A 15,686-nucleotide genomic window follows, 5' to 3' on the forward strand; every position below is an offset into this window, starting at 1 on the left:
ACCCACGAACACCAACACCCCCTCCAGACTGGAAATTGGCTTCTTTAAATCGCAATTCCTGCAACTCTGCCTCATCTACGCACTGCCTGGCCTCTTGGAACACAATCCCTCTCCCTTCATTGAATTCATCTCCCAGAGTATCAACTTTGACATCCCTGCCATCATTCTGGGAGACTTCAACCTTCACGTGGACTCCTTGCCCCTCTCTTCATCTTGCGAATCTCTCCTAAACGCCTTTCATGCCTTAGGCTTTCAACAACTCATCAACTCCCCCACCCATAAAGCTGGACACACCCTCGACCTTCTGTTTGTGAATGACCATATACTCTCTCCCAACCCTCCATCCTGCACACCTGTCCCATGGTCTGACCACTCACTCATAAAGGCTCACCTAAACCTGAAACACACCCCATCTCCCCCCCTCAAACACAACAACACCATTCAATTCAGGAAACCCTGCAACAATGAAGACCTTATCATCGCCCTCACTGACTCCCTCCACCTCCTTGACCTCACGAACCCTGACACAGCACTTACCTCTTGGAACAACCTTACACACTCCATTGCCAACAACCTTTGCCCCCTGACAACCAAGAAATTGACCCACTCATCCAATGCAAAAAAACCTTGGTACACACCAGAACTAAGGACAGACAAAAAGAAAGAAAGTGGCGCAAAGATCCCTCCCACTCTGCTCAACTTGACTACAAAACCACCTTACACCACTACAGAACTGCCATACTCAAGTCCAAACGAGACTACTACTCTACTAAAATCCACAACTACCTCTTCAATCCCAAAGCCCTCTTCTCGTACGTGGCCGAACTCACCAGATCCTCACTCCCCCAGATCTCCAAAGAAGACGCAAAAGCAAAATGCGATCAGATCGCAGTTTTCTTCAAAGAAAAAAATCGCAAACATCCTACAGCGATTCTCCACACCCTCTCCCTCCATGCCCTCCTCCCCTAAAAACCCTAACACCATACTAGAGTCCTTCGACATTACCACACCCTCAGAAATTGAAACCATACTAAAGAGATTACACCCCTCTTCACATCCAGGTGACACGATCCCCAGCAAAGCTCTCCTACTCATTGCAAGCACAATTGCCAAACCCTTGGCTGAGATAATTAACTGCTCTCTCTCCCATGGCACAGTCCCCAGCTCCCTAAAACATGCTATAGTGAAACCTATCCTTAAAAAGCATAACCTCGACCCTGCTGACCCAGCCAACTACAGACCGATCTCCAACCTCCCCTTTCTGGCGAAAGTAATGGAAAAAATTGTCAACACACAGCTGACCGATCACTTGGAAACTCACCACATCCTATCTCCTGCCCAATTCGGCTTCCGCAAATTTTTTAGTACTGAAACCCTCCTCATCTCCCTAGCAGACACCCTCCTTAAAGGCATGGACCAAGGACACTCATATATTCTCGCCCTATTAGATATCTCCGCCGCCTTTGATACCATTAACCACAGTATCCTCATTAAACGCCTCACAGAAATTGGGATCTCTGGTTCAGCCCTTCTCTGGTTCATTTCCTATCTGGAAAACAGACAGTACACAGTCCAACTCGCCAACACTGAATCTAAACCCATTGACCTTCCCCAAGGAGTCCCCCAGGGCTTGTCCCTCTCATCCACCCTCTTTAACATATACCTCCTGCCCCTCTGCCAACTCCTCTCTGACCTCGGCCTCACCCATTATCTCTATGCAGACGATGTACAAATACTCATCCTCATCAAAGAATCCCTGCACATATCCCTCGAATTCTGGTAAAACTGCCTCCTCTCCATAAACTCCCTCCTCACCAACCTCCATCTCGCCCTTAACACGGCGAAAACTGAACTCATCATCATCTCCCCCCGCAATGACCCCACATCCCATCCCAACCACAATCCCCACCCGTGCCCAACCCCCTTCCAGAAAAACATACAAAACCTTGGTATCATGTTCGACAACCAACTCAACTTAAAAACCTTCATCAATGCTATTACAAGCTCCATGTGCTCAAAAAGCTCAAACCCCTTCTCCACCTCAATGACTTCCACACTGTCCTCCAATCCTCCATTTTCTCAAAAATCGATTACTGTAACGCCCTACTACTGGGTCTTCCTGCCTCTACCCTTAAACCCCTACAGTTGCTACAGAATGCAACTGCAAGAATCCTCACAAGCACCCGCAAAACTAATCACATCACCCCTGTCCTCAAGCAGCTTCACTGGCTCCCTATCCCATATCGCATCACCTACAAATGCCTCTCCCTTATTCATATAACCATCCACAACAACGACCTTCACTGGCTCAACAACTCCATTCACCTTCACACCTCCAGCCGCCCTACCAGATACTCCTACAAGGGAACCCTCCAAGCCCCGACCCTCAAGTCCTCACACCTATGCTCCACAAAAAACCGTGCCTTCTCCCTGGCCGGACCCACACTCTGGAACTCAATGCCAACTGATCTACGGCTTGAGCCTAGCACACAAACATTAAAAAAAAACTCAAGACCTGGCTTTTCAAACAAGCCTTCCCGGAATAGTACCGCTCCCCCCCCCCCTTCTCCCCCCTCTGTCCCTCAGCAAATAACCTCAACTCCATGGTACCCTTGTATTTCCTCGAACTTCTCTTCTCATTTGTACATAACATGATTAGACCCTTGTATATATGAATCTCTTGTATATAGTGTTTACCTATTAATGCGTTCAAGTTCCCCTCCCAGTTCCTTTCACCCCTGTTTTATGTACGTTCCATGTTCTGTTCAACGTAAACCGATATGTTTCGACGAATACTGGGATATAAAAATGTTTAAATAAATAAATAAGTTCCCATGGGGCAGATTTTCAAAGGGTTACTTGCGTAACATACGTGCGTAACCCCCGAAAACCTGCCCCTGCCTGCCCCTGCATGCGCTGAGCCTATCTTGCCGAGGCCTCCTCCGTTGCGGCTCTGTTGAGGGATGGCGCGCCGGCAGCTGGCTGGCGCGCGAAAGTTACTCCTGCCCAGAGGCAGGCGTAACTTCGACGATAAAGGTCAGGGGGGGTTTAGATAGGGCTGGGGGGGGGCGGGTTAGGTAGGGGAAGGTGAGGGGAGGTGGAAGGAAAGTTCCCTCCGAGGCTGCTCCAATTTTCAGAGGGAACAGAGGAAGGCTACGCAGCTCGGCACGCGCAAGTTGCACAATTGTGCACCCCCTTTGCGCGCTGACCCTGGATTTTATAATATGCACGCGGCTGCGCGCGCATATTATAAAATCGGGCGTAGATTTGTGAAAATCTACCCCTATGTTTTAAAATTATTTAAAAAAATAATTTAAAAAACTGCTCCAGTTGATTCCAATCCAATCCAATTTATATTTAAAACATGCCTTCCCGGAAAGGCATAGTACAGCATATTATAAGACAGTAAGATGAATTAAAATAAAAAATAATGAATAAGCAATATAATAATCAACACTGATGATTGTGGATACTGACTGACAGCGTCTGTTGGAAGAGCATAATCGCAAAGATTTATCATGATATCGTTCCAAATGAGTTCCTATTTTAACATCCAGGCATTGGTGTGTTGTGTTTTGAAATGGTTTTGTAAATAGGGAACTTTTCGGTGCTCCAATCATAAATCCTAACAACAAAAGCACTATTTAGGAAAAAATCTGTTTATTGAGCAAGGGTGCAACATAATTCAAACAACATTTCATATCAACAAACATAATAGACTTTCTGAAACAAATCAAGCATCTTATAGGGTACATTGAAAGCACTATTTAAATTAAAACCTGCAACAGCTAACACACCCCTCTTCTATTCATAGGTCTTCCTAGCTCCTTTAGGATACCAAACCATCTTATTCTTCTATTACTTTTCAGCTGAATTTTTCACAGTTCCAGACACTTCCTTTTGCTTTTGAGATAGATAGATTATAGCTATATATAGATATTTAGGAACGAAAATATGGTGTAAAAAAAACAAAAAAAAACCCTAGGGCCTTGTTTCATAACAGATGTAAAAATATAATAAGGGATTGGCCAGGGCGAGGCTACGATATAATTAGAAAGTGAAGTAGTTCGCACATGGTACAAAACATCAATGACGACCCAGATGGGACTCGAACCCACAATCCCCAGCTCCGGAGGCTGATGCCTTATCCATTAGGCCACTGGGTCACCCTACGTACTCCAAGCTGCAGAAACGCTTCTTATAGGTTATTGAAGCAGAACGTGGTTTTGTTCGCTCCTCCTTCTTCCTGCAGAAAAGAGCGGAATCTAAGTTTCCAAGCCTCGTTTCGGAGAACACCAGGGGTTCGATTGGTTAGACTCAGCTAATAAGAGATGTGTCTGCAGACCAGAATGAGATTTGAAACGCACGTGTAATTTAGAATGCGTTCCAAATTGCCGCAGCTCTTTTTTTTTTTCTGGGCGGGGTTTTGTTACTTTGATATCTGGGGCAGAGAGCCCCGCCAAAAGAACAGTAAGTTTTAAAACTAGTTAAGTTCGTTGCAAACAAGCAGAATTAGAACAGAGCTGCCAGTGTTCTCTGTATTAAGGACGTCTGTTTTCATCTGGAAGAAGACCATTGAGAGGTAAAGCGATTATTTTGGGACAGATGATCCTAAATTAATCCCCAAAATAGAAGGGGAGCTGCATTCTGTCTTTTTTTTTTTCCCCCCCTAAAGGCTTCCGGATTGTTAGCTGTTGACAGCCATTAGATGTATCTTTGAAGTCTCCAGTACAATTTATAATAGAATCCACGGACGATGCGCGTGTCCAGCCCTGGCCTACTTCACACAGGCAAAGCTCGCGAGGCCTCGTGGTTACCAGAGACTACGCGGCTGGGATGAAGCACGTCCCTGGGCTTCTTTCAAACGGACCAATTACAGTCCTGCTTTCTCTCGAACGGGCCAATCGCTGAGAAGACCAGCGGGAAATTTAAATCGCGACAGAGGATATTGTCTGGCATATCTTTCTGTGCTGCGTTTGGGTATGGCTGGGGCGAGTGCTGGGCTCTGGCGTCCCCACTTGTTTGTGATCTCTGGCGCAAGAACAGCGTTGGGCTATATTTGCTTTCTCAAGCAATGAGAAGAGCTATGTTTATTTTAGCCAGTTAAAAGGGAGATTCTCTTTCCAAGGGGTTAAGCTACAGTTTTTGTCTGTATAGATAATATTGGGTGATCTTTTGAAACTTCTCGCTTTAACGGCTGATTTTTATTTAGTTAAAAAAAATCATGTTTTGCCTCTGGTAATAATGTAATTTTCCCCACAGGTGCCATAGTCTCCATTTTTCAATTTCCATTGCAAAGATGTCCACTAACGAGAATGCCAGCGCTGCCCGCTTAAACCGCTTCAAGAACAAGGGCAAGGACTCGAACGTGAGTACCTAGCGCTTGCTGCGGAATATGCACGGGCAGTACCGGACTGTGCAGGGGCTGACCCGAGATGTGTCTCTTGTAGGAGATGAGGCGGAGGAGGATAGAGGTGAACGTAGAGCTGAGGAAAGCTAAGAAAGATGATCAGATGCTTAAAAGAAGGAACGTTAGCACTTTCCCGGACGAAGCCACGTCCCCTCTTCAAGAAAAAAATCAAAACGGGCAGGTGAGTGAAGATCCAAAGGGCGATCCGGAAAAAGTGTAAGACATTTAATCGACGCATGCTCTCTGCTGATACTCGGGGGGGGGGGGAGGGAGGAAGTACCCCTATTTCAGATTACTTAATAGATGTTGCTCTATGCAGAAAATCTCCTTATAAAGAGGGTGGTGGTTAAAGGGAACACATTTCCAGTGGGTAATATGAGGCAAAATCTCCATCAAATTCCAACTTTGCTGTAAATTTAGCTTTTTTTTGCGTTGGGTTGGTCTCTTCGGTACTACAAGTAGATAAGGTAGAATTAAGTGGTAATGTGTTTTACTATACTGATTTTCATAAAATAATTTCAAAATGGTGTACAATAAAAAAATGCATAAAATACAGTAACAGGAAAAATATGAACAGGTTCCGGGGTGGGGGGACACACAAATCAAACACCTGATTTATATAAAATTAGTCTGATCAGAGATCATGCTGTATGGAATTCTAGACCAGATGTTTGAAAAATGCAATCCTTTGTGCATTCTAGGTGGGTTTCCTTAGGTGAAGGTATTCTCAATAATACCATTTGTGAGATGGATCTTATGGTCTCTATCTGCAGGGGGGTGTGTTTATTTTTTTTTTGTAGATCAAAAATTTTTGTTCTTTTAGAGCCCTGTACAGTGGTCTATTGAAGGGATCATGAACGGAATGAATAGCAATAACATGGAAGTTCAGCTGCAGGCCACACAGGCTGCACGGTAAGCTATTCTTTCATAAACATATCTGAACTTTTCATCAACTCAGAAAATCTAGAAGAGTTTAAGGGAGAGCTGCTGGTTTTGTGTTGAGGTAGGGTTATAGTAGATAACTAAAGAGTGTATAGGGGTACCAAAATCTACCCTATAATAGTATGGCATCAGTGGTCTCAGAGTTTGCTTGCCAGCAGTGTGAGTCTGATTCCATTCAGACCTTGCTTTCTGTGTGCAAGGTCAAAGTGTAGTGCACAACTCACCAGTGTGAGAGAGGTGTGGGTATTATAAGATTCCTGGGCAGAGAGTTTGAAGGTAAAAATAGCCGTCCTTGCAGAGGACACTTGGAGGCCTTATCCTTCCACAGGGGAGAAGGGAAAACTATTCCTGCTCAGAAGACAGCTGGGACCTGAAGATGCTAGGAGCCCTGAAAAAATGGATTCTACAGAACTGCTGGATGAATGTACTGGGAGGTTTCAGAGAGCCTGCTGTGACTGACCAACCAAATCAGCCAGAGGTTCTAAAAAGGGAGAGGGGAACAGAGATCTACTACCCCAAAAAGTACTGGGAGGGCCCAGGGTAGAAGAGTACCTGATATGAAGAGCTTACCTCTTGCTGGAGAACTTAAGGGGGTGAAGACTACTATCTGTTATACTATTTTTGTATTTGTTATTGTAGTACCAGAAAACTTAGTTTTCAGCAAAAAATTATTTAAAAAGCTTTGGGAGTAAAGTGATTTTGATTTTCTGTGTGATACTAACTGATGCTCAGAAGAGACCCAAGATGAACAGCCTTCCCTTCCTCCCTATTTGGTTTGGGAACTCTGGGTAGTTATGGGGTCTTGTGTGGTCCATGACCTTCCCTGGGTGTCTCCATGCCAAAGAGCTTGCTTATTTATTCAAAATTATTTCCTGCATTCTTCACAGTTCAAGGCCAAGTACAATATAAAACCATCATAAAATAACCACATCAATACAAACTAAAAACACATTGAAATGCTACTATACAATGCAATAAACTACAAGAGCTACTAGGTGACTTGCAGTGTTAAACAGAAAAAGTATCCAGCAGGTGACAAACCTTTAATTTTTCTGGGTTCTTGCAGTCCAAACCGGATATCGCCTCCTGTGACAACTTTGGCCTTCTGGAACTAGGTGTTATAGGTTTAATTTGTGGACTCTTATTTGATTAATGATCTTATAAAATCAAAAATAGATCTTTTAAAAAATAACAGTCTTAAGTAACTGACCTTGAGCTGGTGAAATAAACTGAGTACAGCGGAACTTCTTGAAGAAATATTTATTCTCAAACCAGTGTAAATTAAATTAGTTTTCAAACAAGAACATCAAGAACAAGTACAAAATACTTGGCAATAAGTCAATATGTTAAATTCAAAGCAACAGGCAAAAATACAAAACATATGCAGAGACAAACTGAGGAGATGCGTTCAGGATTGCAGATAGGTTGCCAAGGCGACCAAAACGCTTCTTCTCAGTACAGTTATAGGAATAAACTTGTGACGTACCCTTTGCAGTTAGCATTGGAATCAGCTCGAGCCTTAGTACTGCATGAGACTCCCTTGCTCCAAACAGTGCCCTCACCAAACACATGCGTGTGCCGCGACGAACCCACTAACCGATGTGCATGCACGCAAGCCGACGTCAAGCACACAAACGCGTGCGCACTCGAGATGTTGGCTGCCGAAAATCACGTAAGACTGAATAAACCCCGCTGGAAGCTCCCGGCCGACGCACAGACCGGCGAAAACGCCGACCCAACACCAATCTCACAAAAGGTAATTTCACAACACCAGGGATTTGATGTTTTAAACTCCTGGTTGAATTTTAAGGACAGCGCCCTCTTTCTTTGAGTTGTCAATGGTGCCTTACTGTAGAATCTTTAACTTTTGAAAATGAAAGATATTGCTTGCTTGGCAATGTATAACTAGCTATATTTAGTGGGATTGAGAATTACCTAACAGTCAGGCTGATACAATAAAAACGCGGGAGAGCGGGCGAGAGCCCGCTCTCCCGTCGCGTGCACAGGCCACTCCTGTGTGCGCGATACAGTATTTTAATTTATTAAAATTAGGCCTGGCGGTAAAAAGAGGCGCTAGGGACACTAGTGCGTCCCTAGCGCCTCTTTTTTGACAGGAGCGGTGGCTGTCAACGGGATTGAGCGTCCGGTTTTCAAGCCGCAGGCCCATTTAAACATTTTTTTTTTTTTTACTTAAACTTTCGGGACCTCAGACTTAATATCACCTACCTTTTTGGGTAGGTGCTAATTTCTGAAGTAAAATGTGCGGCTTGGCTGCACATTTTACTTACTGAATCGCGCGGGAATACCTAATAGGGCCATCAACATGCATTTGCATGTTGTAGGCCCTATTAGGTTCGGGGGGTTGATTGCGCGTTTTCGACGTGCTATTACCCGTTGGAGCGCACTGTACTGTATCAGCCTGAGTATAAGCCCACTGATGGATTCAAATCTCCATCTTAAGTATTTATAAATATCAGTCATATAAAATATACATCAAAACTTGATGCTAGACATTATCTCACAGCTATAGTAAAACTAACACAGTCCAACCCAGTAATCTTGATGGTGTATTAATAAGCAGTCACAGATGGTGGCAAACTAGTTCTAGGGGTGGGGGAGGGGATAATGCTATTCCTTCCACAGAGCATATTCCCTGTACGTATCTGGATCAGTCAAGACTCCTGGGTTTATTCATCCCTGCCAGCAGATGGAGACAGAGAAAAGCTTCACTGCCACTGCAGTAGATCAATATTTCTGTCTCCAGCAGATGGCTGGTGCATAAACCTGCAGTGTGGTGTTTTTTGTTTTTTTTTTTAAGCCTCCTTTAGTTTTTGTTCTTTTTTGAATGAGCCTTCCTTCCAGGGGGTTGGTTCCCTTTGGGAACCATTCCCTGTTTGGTTGAGGTGGACCAGCTGAGGTGCAAATTGTTCTGTGGGGTGTATATCTGGTGGTCCAGATTCCTCCCCTCACAAGGCCAGTCTTGCAGCTTTCAGCCCCTTTTTTCTTCTTCAGGGGTTTCTCTCTTTATTATTTTGTGGCTGAGCTGGATATCTCCTTTCAGCCCTAGGAGAGGAGCTTCCCTGCTATTAGTAAAGTTTAAAAAAAAAAAAAAAAAAAAAAAAAAAAAAAAATGGCTGAGTGGTAAGGCTCTAAGGCGACTCCCCGTCCCTACCCCATTGATCGTGCCGGTTCTTTGTTTTGATTTTTTTTTTTTTTTTTTTTACTTCTGTTTTTGATCGGGATGGTTCGCAGCTCGGCTTGCTGCGCATGTCGGGCAGTCCCAGAGCATCGTGGTCAGGCTGGCCTCTACTCTGGCTGTGTTTTTTGGGGGGGGGGAGGGGAATGGCCCTCCCTCCTCCCTGGAGTCTCAAAACGACGGTGCTTTGATAAGCGCGCCGCTGCTGTGGTCGGGCTGGTTATCTCTGGGTCTGCTGGCTCTGGGTCTGCTGGCTCCCTCGTGGTGGGAGCGGCGGCCATTTTGGCACCAGATTCGTGTGCGCTGCCATGTTTGGAGGGGGAGGGGGATCTTCCTCTGCAGCTCTCCCCGGTCCATCTGAGCCCCCTAGAGGAGTAGGGGCTCTCCAGGGGGAGCTAATCAGCAGGTCCCTTTGCCTCAGGGGCCTGGGGGAGACCAGGTTCCGATCTTTAGGTCTGGGTTCATGCACCTTCTCCACTGACTTTATTCTCCTGATTCATCAAGCTTATCTGGCGCAGCAGGAAGGTCTAGGGTGCCCACAGTTGCCCTTTGCACCTCTGGGTCCGTGCCTTCAGCCTCCGGGGCCACGTGACTTGGGGGGGGGTCCCATTTTAGCCCAGTCTTGGGGGGGGGGGGGGCACGGCAGGGGGCTTAGAGGGTCCCGGTCCCTCCGGCAGGGGCAGCGGCAGCACAGGGTCATGGAGATGACATGGGGGACACCTTCAATTGCAGAGTGATGACCCCAAGATTCTACGTTTGTTCCCAAGGGAGGAGTTGGACCCTCTGCTTCCTCAAGTTCTTGAAGTTGGGTTTGAAAGCTCCTCAGGAGGTTCCAGTGATGGATGGGGCAGACACTGTCCTAGACAGCCATAGGGCTCCTCCTTCCCCCTTTCCTTATCATAGGTCTGTGTGGCAGTTGGTAGAACATGAGTGGGATTCCCCAGACTCAGGCTTGAGGGTGGGTAGAGAAACATCGAAACTCTACCCTTTGCCAGAGCAAACCTTGGAGCTTTTTGTGCTTCCGCAGGTGGTTGGGGCAGTTTCTGCGGTCACCAAGAAGACTGCTATTCTAGTTGGGGAGCTGTGGCCCTTAAGGATGTTCAGGATTGGAAGTTGGAGCTTCATCTCAAGAGGATCTTGGTGGCCTGCAGCCCCAAGGCTGCCCCCTCAATTTGCTCCGGCTTTATGTAAAGAGCATGTTTGCGCTGGGTTCAGAGTTTTCAAGACTGGCAAACATGACATGGATCAGACACATCTAATGCAGATTGCGTGGAGGCATCTGTCACATATGTAGCTGATGCTCTTTATGGTTTGGTGCATTCGCCATCTCAAATTATGAGTTCCAGTGTAGTGGCCTGACGTTTGCTGTGGCTCAGTCTTCCAAGGCCCAGTTAGACGACCCTTGAAGGGCAAAGAACCTGTTTGGGGAGCAGCTGATAAAGCAGTTGAGTGAAACGAAGGTACACAAGTTACCCGAGGACAAGCATAGGAATCGTCAAGCCTTTCAGTCCCGGTCACATTTTAGGGACGGCAGATGATCTCGTCCTCCTAGAGGTCCCGTGGTGTTAGTCACAGAAACCTTTTCGACCTCTGGGTTCGAATTGGGGTCAGTCCTTTTTGGGGTGGCTGGAGCTGGGGTCGAGACCTCCCATTGAAGCGAGGCCGGCAGAGTTTTACGGGGAGTGGACCAAGGGTACACAGGATCAGTGGGTCCTCTATGATAAGAGAGGGTTAAACATTAGTTTACATGTCCCGATCGCAACCTATTCTTAGTCTCTCCCTGCGGGTTTTTGGCGAAGCGTTGCGTGAGTTGGAGGTGGTGATCCCAGTGCCTCCCCACAGGAGGGGCAGGGGTCGTTACTCAATCTACTTCATGGTGCCGAAAAAGGAGGGCACATTTCGGCCCACCCTGGACCTCAAGTCAGTCAACGCATCCTTAAAGATACCACGTTTTCGAATGGAGACTTCACGATCAGCGATTGCGGCAGTGTGCTCTTGGGAGTCTTTGGCTTTCCTGGATCTGATGGTGTATCTACATATTCCCATTCGTCTAGATCATCAGCGGTTTTTGAGGTTCGCAGTGTTGGGTCAGCATTTCCAATTCCAGGCTCTCCCTTTCGGACTGGCCATGGCTCCTCACATGTTCACCAAGGTGATAGTGGTGACAGCAGCTCTTCGGCGCGAGGGGGTGCTGGTGCACCCTTATCTCGATGATTGGCTGGCTGATTTGGGAGAAATCGTTGGACAGCTGCTGTTCTTCGGCACAGAAAGCTATTCGTCTGCTAGGGTCTCTCGGCTGGGTGGTCAATCAGGCGAAGAGTTATTTGGAACCGTCCCAGACACGAGGCAAGGCAAAGTGTTTGTTTGTCATGGAGGAGAGAATGATCAAGCTACAGTCACAAGTTCGTCACTTATTGACATTGAGGGTGCCCTGAGCCTGGGACTTTTTGCAGGTTCCGGGATCGATGGGCTCAACACTGGAATTGGTGCCGTGGGCCTTCGCACATATGCGCTCACTTCAGAGGGCCCTGTTGGAGAGGTGGAATCCTCTGTCGCATGCTTTTCATTTACTGGTCTTGCTGGATGTGTCTGCATGGAGCAGCCTATTGTAATGGCTACAGTCGTCCATTCTGCAGCTTGGTGTCAGTCTCGAGGTCCCAGATTGAGTGGTTCTCACTACAGATGCCAGTCTCTCTCTGGTTGGGGGGTGGTCTGTGAGCACCAGTCGTCCCAGGGCACTTGGTCGGCAATAAAAGCATCATGGCCTATCAATCGGTTAGAGACCAGGGTGGTGCGGCTGGCACTTCAACCCTGAACGAAGGGGAGGAAGACTCGATCGGTCAGGGTTCTGTCAGACAATGTGACAACGGTAGCTTACATCAATCGTCAGGGTGGCACCAAGAGCCAGGGGGTGGCCCTGGAAGCTCAGGAGCTGTTTTCTCTGGGTGGAACTGTATTTCGTTCAGTTAGCTGCGTCGACAACGTCCAGGCCGATTTTCTCAGTTGTCTGATCTTAGATCCAGGCGAGTGGAAATTGGCAGAGTCCGTAATACGGCTCATCCGGAAGAGGTGGGGTTGTCCTCACATCGATTTGATGGAGACTCAGCTCATTGCGAAAGCTCCTCGGTTTTTCAGCCGCAGGAGGGAGTACAGGGCCGAGGGGGTCGATGCTCTGGTAGTGCCTTAGCCTCGGGGGGGATCTTGCTTTGTGTTTCCTTTAGTGGGCAAGGTGTTGTGCCGCATAGAGAGGCATCCCGGGAAGGTGATCCCTAGTAGCTCTGGAGTGGCCACGTCAACCGTGGTTCGTACATCTAGTCAATCTAGCTGTGGACGGTCCACTGCGCCTCAGGATCCCGTATTTTCCAACCAGGCAGATCGCTTTTGTCTAGCAGCTTGGCTTTTGAGAGGAGACGCTTGAGGCAGAGAGGATATCCAGATCGCTATGCTTTTGCAGGCTAGGCAGCAGTCTACCTCCCTCTCATATGTTAGGGTTTGGAAAGTGTTTGAGGCTTGGTGTACTGACCGAGGCATACAGGCTTGTCTTTCCTACAAGAGGATTTAGCTAAAGGCCTTGCTTTAATTCTCTTAGGGTACAGGTAGCAGCTCTAGCCTGCTTGCAAGGGAAGATTGAGGGTTACTAATCTTCTCATCTGGACGTACAGAGGTTTCTTCGGGGAGTTAAGAATTTGCGTCCTCTGGTGCAGAAGGTCTGTCCCCCCTGGAACCTTAATCTAGTTCTGCGAGTATTGTATTACATTCCATTTGAGCCAATTCGGAGAGCTACCCTTAAGGATTGATTCTCAAGGTCGTTTTCATGGTGGCCATCTGTTTCGTCAGGAGGATTTCTGAATTTTTGTGTTTAGTTTAATGCTTTTAATTGATATTGTATTTTTAATTTTCCTCTTTTTATCATGTTCTTAAAATGTGATCTATGTAAACCGTAGAGAGAGAACTAGTTTCTGTGCAACAGTATATAAAAACTGTACAAATAAAATTAAAATAAATAAATTGCAGGCTTTGTCATGCAGGGACCCGTTCCTTCAAATATCTGATTCTGGAGTCATGTTGCATATGGTTCCTTCCTTTGTCCCGAAGGTGGTCTCTGCCTTTCATGTTAGACTATCAAGCTCCAGCATTTACAGAGTTGAATGATTCTATGTAGCATGCTCGGGAGCTTAAGCTGTTGGATGTCCGCAGGGCCTTGCTTCATTATCTCAAGGTTAGTAATGATTTCAGGCAGTCGTATCATCTTGTTTTATGGAGCGGATCGAAGAAAGGTGCCCATGCCTCCAAAGCCACTATTGCAGGAGGTTTAAGGAGGCTATTGGGTCAGTGTATATTCTGTTTGATGGCATCAAGCCTGGAGGTAGTACAGAGGGCCAAGGGCATGCATGCAGCCACTTTAATGCTCCCTGCTGTCACAGAACCCGCTGTCTCAAGACTATGCGATTTGCCTTCACCTACCAGTGGAAGTATGCTCACAGCTCCAGTATTGCCTTCAGGAAACACTCACATGAGCAAGGGTGTAAACCTGTCCCTGCTGAACTGGCTGGTCCTCACAATAGATCTGAGCCTCCAGGGTTGGGGAGCTCACTGTCAGGAACTGACGGTCCAGGGACATTGGACCAAGGAAGAAACGCTCTGGAGCATAAACCACCTGGAAACCAGAGCGGTCAGATTGGCATGTCTACAGTTCAGCCAAGGTCAGATGATGGACAATGCAACGGTAGCCTACATTAACTGCCAAGGAGGAACAAAGAGCCAGCACCTGTCTCCGGAGACAGATCTCGTTAAGGAAAGGGTGGAATTGAATCTACAAACTATCTCAGCCTCTCATGTTGCTGGAAAATACAGAGCAGACTTTCTAAGCAGGAAGAGTCTGCCAGAGACTTTCAGCTACTGGTAGATCGCTGTGGCCTCCCATCCATTGACCTGCTGCCCACATCTCACAATGCGAAGGTTTCCCCATTCTTCAGTCGCAGAAGAGATCAGCAGTCCCTAGGGATCAACACCCTTAAGACCTGGCCAGAAGAGGACTTACTATACACCTTCTCTCCGAGGCCCCTGCTGGGCAGGGCCATTTGCATAAGCGAGTGCCACTAGTCCTAGTGGCTCTGGATTGGCCTAGGCGCCTGTGGTATGCAGACATGAGACTTCTGGTGGAGACCCCGCATGTGCCTCACACCTCACAGGTACCTGCTTCAGCAAGGTTTGGTCCTAGAGGGCTCGCCTCATGAAGTGGGGATATTCGGCGGCAGTAATTACCATCTTACTCTGCGCGAAGAAGTTCTCGATGTCCTTAGTGTATGTGTGGGTCTGGAGTATTTGAGGCCTGGTGTGAACAACGCGGTGTTGCCCCTCGGATGGCCAAAATACCTCCTGTTTTGGAATTTTTACAGGATGGCTTGAATAAAGGGTTGTCCCTTAACTTGAAGGTCCAGGTAGTGGCGCGCTCTCCTGTTTCAGAGGAGAGGTGAACGGAACCCGCCTGCCGGCACATCCAGACAATGCACATTTTTTTAACAGGGGTAAAGCACCTTCGGCCACCCCTTCAGTGGCTGGTTCCCTTGTGGAATCTTAATCTAGTATTGGAATTTTTGGCAGGACCCTCTTTCTGGCTGCTGTGCAGTCTGTCCTTATGCCTGTTAACCCTGAAAACTGTGTTCCTGGTGGCGATATGCTTGGCTCGTCACATCTCTGAACTATTGACATTGTCGTGTAGGGAACCATTCCTCTGGTTGACCCCAGGGGCATTACAACTTCATACCGTTCCATCCTTCTTGCCCAAGGTAGTCTTATGTGAATCAGTCCATTTTGTTGCCATCCCTAGATAGGCACAAGAACGTGGAAGAATACTACCTCCTCCACCATTTTAATGTGGTATATGGAACTTTCAGAACTGGTGCGCAAGACAGATGGCTTGTTCGTTCTTCACGGTGAAAGGCAGGGAGAACCAGCTTTGCGAGCTACCATAGCTTGCTAGATCAAGGATGTGGTCACGGGAGCGTATGTAGAGGCAGGAAAGCCATTGCCCTATCAGGTTAAAACTCATTCCACTAGGGCTTAGGCAGTATCCTGGGCAGAAGCTAAGCTACTGTCTTCCATCAACATCTTCCAAGCAGTACCGTGGACCTCCTT

General features: G+C 47.0%; 1 protein-coding gene and 1 non-coding gene across 3 annotated transcripts in view; one reads left to right on the forward strand and one right to left on the reverse strand.

Moving 5' to 3' along the window:
• Positions 1-4,093: 4,093 nt before the first annotated feature.
• TRNAR-CCG lies at positions 4,094-4,166 on the reverse strand. Its single transcript has one exon. It is a non-coding gene; the product is annotated as a tRNA-Arg (tRNA).
• Positions 4,167-4,372: 206 nt separating this feature from the next.
• The window catches only part of KPNA2 (karyopherin subunit alpha 2), a 33,877-nt gene continuing 22,563 nt past the window's right edge, over positions 4,373-15,686 (forward strand). The window contains exons 1-4 of one of the 2 annotated variants that reach the window (XM_029599368.1): positions 4,373-4,582; positions 5,263-5,368; positions 5,451-5,591; positions 6,234-6,322. In XM_029599368.1, the coding sequence (XP_029455228.1) occupies positions 5,300-5,368; positions 5,451-5,591; positions 6,234-6,322 (299 nt within the window). In that variant the 5' untranslated portion in view covers positions 4,373-4,582; positions 5,263-5,299. Of the gene's footprint in view, positions 4,583-4,844; positions 4,981-5,262; positions 5,369-5,450; positions 5,592-6,233; positions 6,323-15,686 lie in introns of those variants that run through there. The other variant, XM_029599369.1, reaches the window with a different exon arrangement.

Source organism: Rhinatrema bivittatum, chromosome 4, assembly GCF_901001135.1.
Source record: "Rhinatrema bivittatum chromosome 4, aRhiBiv1.1, whole genome shotgun sequence".
Lineage (NCBI taxonomy): Eukaryota > Metazoa > Chordata > Amphibia > Gymnophiona > Rhinatrematidae > Rhinatrema > Rhinatrema bivittatum.